The sequence below is a fragment of the Haliotis rufescens genome, unplaced genomic scaffold (genome assembly GCF_023055435.1).
Source record: "Haliotis rufescens isolate VD_foot unplaced genomic scaffold, xgHalRufe1.0.p SCAF_12, whole genome shotgun sequence".
NCBI lineage: Eukaryota > Metazoa > Mollusca > Gastropoda > Lepetellida > Haliotidae > Haliotis > Haliotis rufescens.
In genome coordinates this window covers 4,335,045-4,343,102 of record NW_025963802.1, presented here as the reverse complement: position 1 = coordinate 4,343,102, position 8,058 = coordinate 4,335,045, and the positions used below count along the sequence as shown (strand labels likewise).

General features: G+C 46.7%; 1 protein-coding gene across 1 annotated transcript; it reads right to left on the bottom strand.

Moving 5' to 3' along the window:
• Positions 1-4,958: 4,958 nt before the first annotated feature.
• LOC125378379 lies at positions 4,959-5,960 on the bottom strand. The gene has a single exon (XM_048393836.1). It carries the CDS (start codon positions 5,958-5,960, stop codon positions 5,007-5,009), a length of 954 nt encoding a protein of 317 aa, XP_048249793.1. The 3' UTR covers positions 4,959-5,006.
• Positions 5,961-8,058: the final 2,098 nt, after the last annotated feature.

Below are 8,058 nucleotides of genomic sequence, written 5' to 3'. Positions count from 1 at the left end.
GTGTCAAATCGATACAACGTAAATTCATAGATAGCTGTATCAGTCTGGGGGGCACGGGTGGCCCAGTCGTCTAAGGCGCCGCGATTCGCTGTACAGAGTTGCATCTCTTGGGTACGCCAGAAACCTATGATTGTGGGTTCGAATCCCGGTTCGCCCCGATTATGTTTCTAGGTTTGTCAGCAGCATACCAGTGCTCGTGGGTTTCACCAAAGTGGTAAACGTCTGAGACCTGCATCACTTCGGGCTTTCCTCCCACATTAAGCTGACATGCCGTGATATAACTGGAATACTGTTAAAAGCGTCGTTAAACCCAACTCACTCACTCACTCACAATTAATAGTTTGGTTGTGCATTTCTTCGTTTTGTTCACTGGGATGGGTGGTAGAGAATATATTCTTAAACAGGCAAGCAATCAAACTCTGACTTATTCCAATGTATGCTCTAAGGCTAAGTTCAAGTTTAAAGGGACTAAATGATCAGAAACAACATATGACGGCGGTCTGTAAATAATCCAGTCTGGACCAGATCATCCAGTGATTGACACCAAGAGCATCGAACTACGCAATTGGAATATGATGTTATGCATCGACCAAATCGGCGAGCCTGACTACCCAATCCTGTTCGTCGCCTCTTACAGCAAGCATAGGTTGCTGAAGACCTATTCTAACCTGGGTCTTTATTTAAAAAGTTGATCGAAGGAAATGGAAGCAATTTCTGGCACAAATGTAAACGTGTGGAAATAGTATCAAAACTGCCAACAACATTGGCAGATGCACATACTCAAATAATACATCACATTCTTTTTACACTTGGCATTTGGTTATAATAATGTAAATGAAAATACTAGGGGCTCCATATGGCAATAAAGTCATACTAGATAAGGTCTTTTTGTCACAACCACAGATGCACATACTCAAAATATTATCAATGTAGTTGGAGAACATTTCAATACCCGGACTAATCAATAACGGAGATTCCTCGTCTCTTGTTTTACGTTTCTTTCAAAGAATAGTAATTGTGATCATGATGAGTTGAGTAACTTGTTTTTTTCTATGTACTGTTTATTATCCAGAGTCAGTAACTGTTGTGGAATGTGGTTTACTTGTAACAATGACTGGTTTGAGTTCATATGATGATGATTTACTGGTTTGTCGTTTAACGCTGCACTCAGCAATATTCCAGCTATATGACGGCGTTCTGTAAATAATCGAGTCTATTCCAAATATTTCCAGTGAACATGAGAATCCAAACAATAAAAAAGTGTGGAATGTGGAATGTGGAATTCAGCCATATTACATTTAAATTTAGATGTCGTCGTTGTTCATGAATAAGCATATTCAGAACATAATTTTTATTATGCTGTTATATAAGGACATGGCTCCATTATGACAGGCTCCGCTATCATGCATGAGAGCGGAACTTCAAATTAAGACAAGAGATATTATTGGATGAAATGGTCGCGGATGTGGAGGTACTGGTGGACTGCAGAAATGAGCTTAACCCCTGTTAAGCAACCCCAACTGCAGCATCCGCTGCCCCGCAACTACCGTTGCCGAGCAACCCATGTTGCTTACCAATGCAGCGCCAGCTGCCCTGCAACTACCGTTGCCACGCAACCCATGTTGCTATGCAGCTATCGCTGCCAGGCAAGTACCATTGCCAAACCATGAGCGAGGGCAACTATTGTTGCCAAGCTGACCATCCGCTGTAAAGCGGACACTAAGCCATCTGCTGTAAAGCAGAATGGATAAATTGGTTCCTGCTGTAAAGCGGGCAACCCTATCCTAAATAATTTATAATTTTGGATGTATCCCATGACGCCAAATGTAACTTGTAATGCAGTCCACCAGCACCCCGCCACAAGCACCAAGGTGCTTCCCCACAACCACGACCGTTCGCGCTCATGTACACCCACCGTGTTATCCTATACTGAAAATATTTCCTACAAGCATACTGCGGAAAGGGAGCTGTCAATGTTTTGTGTGAATAGATCAAGTCCGACCGGTGACAAGTGAACCCCGTCACGCAGGTACAGTTGCTGCTCTTGCCGGTTGAACACTGTGTGGGGAACCCGTATCCCCCCAAGCTCACGGGCCCTGTTCCCCACTCGTCTGTTCAGCTTCTGCCTGGCCCCGGGAACGGCTGGCTACATGCCAGTACCTCCGTGGCAGCATGTCTGACCACAGAATGACAGCACCAGGTAGGAGGAGGTGTATCCTCAGGAGTGCCAGCTTGATCTCATGATATAGCTGACATGTGGTTACCTTACCCAGGTCGTTCGAACCAAGGTGAATCACCACCGCCTTTGGTGGTGTCTGCATTGCTTTGACCTGGGCATCTATCAGCTTGGTCAGCTCCTCCCACCTCATGCCGCCCCTTGCCAACCAGAGACATCCTCCTGGAATACCGAAGTCTCCGTCGACATGTAGGTGCTCTCTCACCCGGGTCAGGAAGCTGGACCCAACCAAACATACTGAAAACATGAATCAATAGGAAGAAAACTGTTCTTGCATGGTTGGCGATTTAAATGTTTGCAGGTATGCGTATATAGCTTTTATAACATTCTGACCCCCACCAACCAAAGTGCTGTATCAATTCTGAACTCACTCGCTACCGGCTGCTGTCGTTGCTGCGCCAATCCTGAAGGAATGCTGCTGTGCAGATGCCGCTATGCGCCAGTGCTCTTTTTAGAACGGCCTGAAATTGATACCTGGTCAGGGGAGATTTATCAAAGTGTACGAAAGCTTGAGTCTGACCCTGTGATCGAACTGTTAGGTATGCTTTAACTGCAGCCACTGGACACAGATTGTGGTCAGGTATGGCGGAAATGGAAACAACTATACCTTGTGACTGCCTGTCCGTTTTTGAATGCCTTAGAGCGACTGTTACTGTCTTAGTCGTGTCTTGGACTTCTAGGTCTAAGAAAGCGCACCCTGGCTGAGAAAGTTTGGTTTGCACGAGTTCACTCACCCGAAAGAAACCAAAGAAGGCCAAGCAATATACTGCTTTGAACAATCTTACTTCATAGGTAGAAGAGCAGACAAATTGCGGGTTGTTTACAATTACTTTGAGCAGGTCTATTGTTATTGGTTTTCTGTGATCCTGCCTCCCCTGACACATTTGCATCCCGGTAATCATTTTAGTAATAACAAAGTGGCCGGTGCGGTCTTCCATGCTGTGTAGCCTATGGTACGTTGAGATACCGGCCATATACGTCCTTACCGTACTCGGTGCATGTCCTGACACTGACAGGTGAGCAATGAAATGTACCAGATGAGTTATTGGAACCGGCCAGACATCTCCCAGGTTTTGTGACGCCCTGAATGCTTGCAACGCTTGGGTTCCTGCCTGGTAAGTTGCCCACGTGTTTGCCGCCAATGATCGCTGAAGGAGCCTCTCTGCCTCGATTGTTAGCCCTGCCAGAGATTGTCTGGAAGTGGTGTGGGATGCAGGTTGGCTGATGGAGCTGCATTGCGGAATCGTTCCCACTGAAATCTCGACAGTGCATCTGCGATAATATTGTCGTGTGTTGTTATATATCTGGCCTTGAACAAAATGTTGTGTTTGAGGCACTGCAGCACTAGCTGCCTAAGCAGTGACATGATTCTAGGTGCCTTTGAAGACTGTTTATTTATTATTGACACTACAGCTTGGTTATCACAAAAGAAAAGTACTTTCCTGTTAGCAAAGGCTGTTCCCCCCAGACAAACTGACAGCACGATCGGAAACAACTCCAGCAGTGTCATGTCACGAGTCGAGCCGTCCTCCACCCACTCACGGGGCCAGAGCCCGTTTGCCCAGTTCCCGTTATAGTATGCGCCGAACCCCACAGTGCTGGCTGCGTCAGTAAACAGCTGCAGACATGTATTGTCAGCCCACTTTTGATTCTGAAAACCGACACGCCGTTAAATTCCCCCAAGAACCCGAGCCAAACCTCTAGGTCCTCCCGAACTCCCCGCGTGATGCGAACACGGTGTGCTTGTTGACTTACCTTTGTACAGGAATCTATCAGTCTGCGGCAAAACGGTCTACCCATGGGTATTGCCCGGCACATGAAATTTAGCTTACCCCCCAGAGACTGCAAAGCTTTACGGGTCACTTTGTGCTTACCTGAGGCCAGCATATAGTGTATGATTGCGTTGATATTTACAATCTTTTCCTGTGGTATTCTAACCTGCATCCTGACTGTGTCGATTTCAAGACCTAGGAATGTTAAGCAGGATGCAGGACCTACTGTCTTCTCATGCGCTAAGGGTTCGCCAAGCTCCTGGAAAGTACTGAGACATGTATCAAGGTTGTCATCACAGTCTTTCGTTCCTGCATTTCCGCCTGTGAGAAAATCATCAATGTAATGCATGAGTTGGCGGTTAGGCAACTTTTGCTGGACACACCATTGCAAAAAGGTGCTGAATTTTTCAAACACTGAGCATGATATGGAACAGCCAAACGGCAAGCATTTATCAAAGTAGTATTTACCTTGAAAGCACAAGCCTAGCAACTCAAAGTCCTGAGGGTGTACTGGCATAATCCCGAAAGCCGATTTCACATCAAATTTTGCAAGTAGAGCATTTGGACCAAGTTGCATTACCATACTGACAGCCTCGTCGAACCGTGCATATGACACGGAGCATGCTTCGCTGTCTATGTTGTCGTTGATTGATCTGCCTTGAGGATAAGAAAGGTTGTGTATTAAACGAAAATCGTCTGTCCCCAGCATAAGAAAGGTTGTGTATTAAACGAAAATCGTCTGACCCGTTTGCTTTTTGGGGACGAGACCGATGGGTGAAACGAAAGGACCTGCCACCCTACCTAATTTTACTTCCTTTTTCAATTTGGCAGCTACTATCTCTTGTAAAATGGGATCCCTGGCTGAGCGTAGATTGTCAGACCAACGACTTAGGCGTGCCCCACTATACTCCAGTTGAAAACCTGATTCCAAACCTTGTAATAAATAAATGGCATGGGCATGGTTAGAATGCTTGTACAGTAGCAAATGTCGCTTTAATCTAGTGAGTATGAGTGGAGTTGGGGCCAGTGCCTTTAGCATGGGTTGCCTGTGTGGAGTTAAGTTGTTTGGAGGGTCTACGACCCCCCTTTGCGCGAAAGCAAGAATAGGCGGGATGTTGTTCGCCACAATTGGAGCATTTATGAATAAACTTGCATTCTGGCCTGGCGCACCTTGACCTGTTGTAGTCCCAGCATGCGTTGACTGTTAAGTCACGGCCCCTGCTGAAAGGCACTGTCAAGCGTTCAGTCTTATTTTCTCGAACACGGGACATCGTCGGTGTCATGTGCTTCAACCACAATTCACCGTCTATCTTGCCCCACTCCCGAATTGGGTCTCGTGCCATACGGTGTCGGAATTGCTGGTCGTAGTATGACCAGCCAAAACCCCCGGAGCGGACTGCGGCATTACGGATTGTTTCCATGTATGCAAACATGACCTGTATAGTGGACTGACAAAAATGTTTCACCACGTAAATGCTCATATATATGTGGAAAGCTGACGTCCATTGGCCTATGCTTAATGCCCTGGCGTTAGCCGGCTTGGCCGGCGAGAATCGCAGAGTACCCGACGAATCCATCTGCATCTTAAATGCATCGTCATCGTCGTCGTCATGCGACTGTGCGCCTGGCAACAGTGTAGTCAACTCCACAAACTCCCCTCTCCATACTCTCTCCCGTAAAACTTGACGGACGTGAGCGCTAATAGCATCCGCCTGGAAGGTCAGGGAATCCCCTGTTCCCTGATTGGTTGACCCCGCTCCTGACTCTGCACGTGGTGTGACGTCACGGGACACTCCCGGCTCGCCCGAGTGTGCACTGCTAAATGACAACACATCGGGATTTCTTGACACCACCGACCCCGGGCCCGTTACCCCTAGATCATTTGTTCTTACCCCTCGCATGCCAGTAAAAAGCTCCGAGAAGTATCTTGGGCCATCCGATTTGTCTAGCATGTCCAGTATGGTGTTGAGTTGGCTCGATATATATATAGCTAGCATCGACGGAACGGGTGACACCACTTGTTGGGGCTCTTCGATGTTGTCTCCGTGATCGACTCGCGGGAGAACGTTTGAATTGTCCGAATCATCTGCTTCAACTTGCAAGTTAGCAGCTATTTGTACACTTGGCAAGGGGGTCCGTGCAATGGAGATCTAGCTGATCTCCGTGACTTACCAGTAGCCGATGTCGCTTGCCGGACACTTGGTTCCCTCCTGGCAATTTTCCCGCTCCTTACGAGGCGGTGATTTAAGACGGCCCGTCTTTTTGGTGGCATTCTTAATGGTAATTGCAACGAACTATAGACGAATGCGCGTATATAACTATGTGTTGTACGGCTGAAAGCTGGAGAGCAACTGCTGCGTGGGCTGATGTCACGCTACAGCAGGTCATAGAAAATATAAACAAACGCTCCTTTACCGGACGTGCCAAGAGCGGATCTAGGCGAGACGATGGCACCATGCAAAACAGCACGTAGCCGCACGGAATGAAGGTATTTCGCTGTAATAATATAAGCAACGGTGCCAAGCCTAACATAAAGGCATTTAGTTCTAATCACTAAAGGGGGCACGGGTTGCCCAGTCGTCTAAGGCGCCGCGATTCGCTGTGCAGAGTTGCGTCCCTTGGGCACGCCAGAAACCTATGGTTGTGGGTTCGAATCCCGGTTCGCCCCAATTATGTTTCTAGGTTTGTCAGCACCATACCCGTGCTCGTGGGTTTCACCAAAGTGGTAAACGTCTGAGACCTGCATCACTTCGGGCTTTCCTCCCACACCAAGCTGACACGCCGTGTTATAACTGGAATACTGTTAAAAGCGGCGTTAAACCAACTCACTCACTCTAATCACTAAATGCTATTATTTACGATCTCCGGAGCAGAGTTCTTCTTTTGTATACACCGTGAAAATCAGAAAATGAGTCCTTTGGGAAAAAAGGACATCGGATTACACATGAATGGTTTGATAATGTCAGCTAATGACCAGAAACGGTCAGATGCATCAATTAACTACATAAAGACGATTTTGAAGTATCTCTTATTGCTGGAAAAGAATGGCATCAACATTCTACGCACATGATTTGTATGTTTTGTTTCCGTAAATGCGTGGCTTGAAATTTCAAATAAACCAACATGTCGACATACATGCTACAAAATTAACGTTTCCCGTATACTTCAAACATACACGGCTTCCTATTAGCCTTGCAAACCTGTCAATGGTATTTTAATAATTTCAAGTGGTCGCCAGCTGTCTGATGCTTGTCGTTAGAGATTGGGTAGGGTGGTCATTATCTGTGATTTGAGTGTGTCATCATGCCCCAACGGTTTTTGTCATTGCCAATGTATACTGAACCAAATTAAAAACATCACAATCCTTAAATTTTAACATTTTGACCAGTTATCATTGTGGGCCCTTATTGTGTATTCAAACAGTAATGGCCACGTATTGTCTTCAGATAACACTCGTTTTTGTGCAGGTGAATCGATCTAAATCATGTGCACAGCACTATAGTGGCAAAAGTGGTTTTTCACGTGCGACTGGTCACGTGGCCAACAATACCGCACGTGTTTTCAGCCATACTTGTTAGCAGTCATTAACAAAAAAAGAAAAACACAAGAAAACAAAAGTCTTTACGGCCATTTGTCATGCCACGCCTTTCAAATGTGCAACGTGAACGTGCCATCGGCATGTTGCAGACGGGAACGTCCGTAGCTGGAGTCGCAAGGACGATGGGTTGGAGTCGACGGACTGTTTATGATTTACAGACGCGTCTACAGCACACGGGTACCACTGCTGAAGGCCCTCGGCAAGGTCGACCACGAGTGACGTCACATGCAGAGGATCGTCAGATTGTCTTACGTCACCTCCGTAACCGATTTTTGACGGCTACATCAACCAGAAATGAACTGTTTAGGGGTAGACTGAGTGCGCAAACTGTTCGAAACCGTCTGAGAGCTGCTCACCTTCAAGCACGACGGCCATACTGCGGGCCGATTCTGACTCAATTACACAGACGTCAACGTCAATTGTGGGCACAACGACACTTACGATGGACTCAG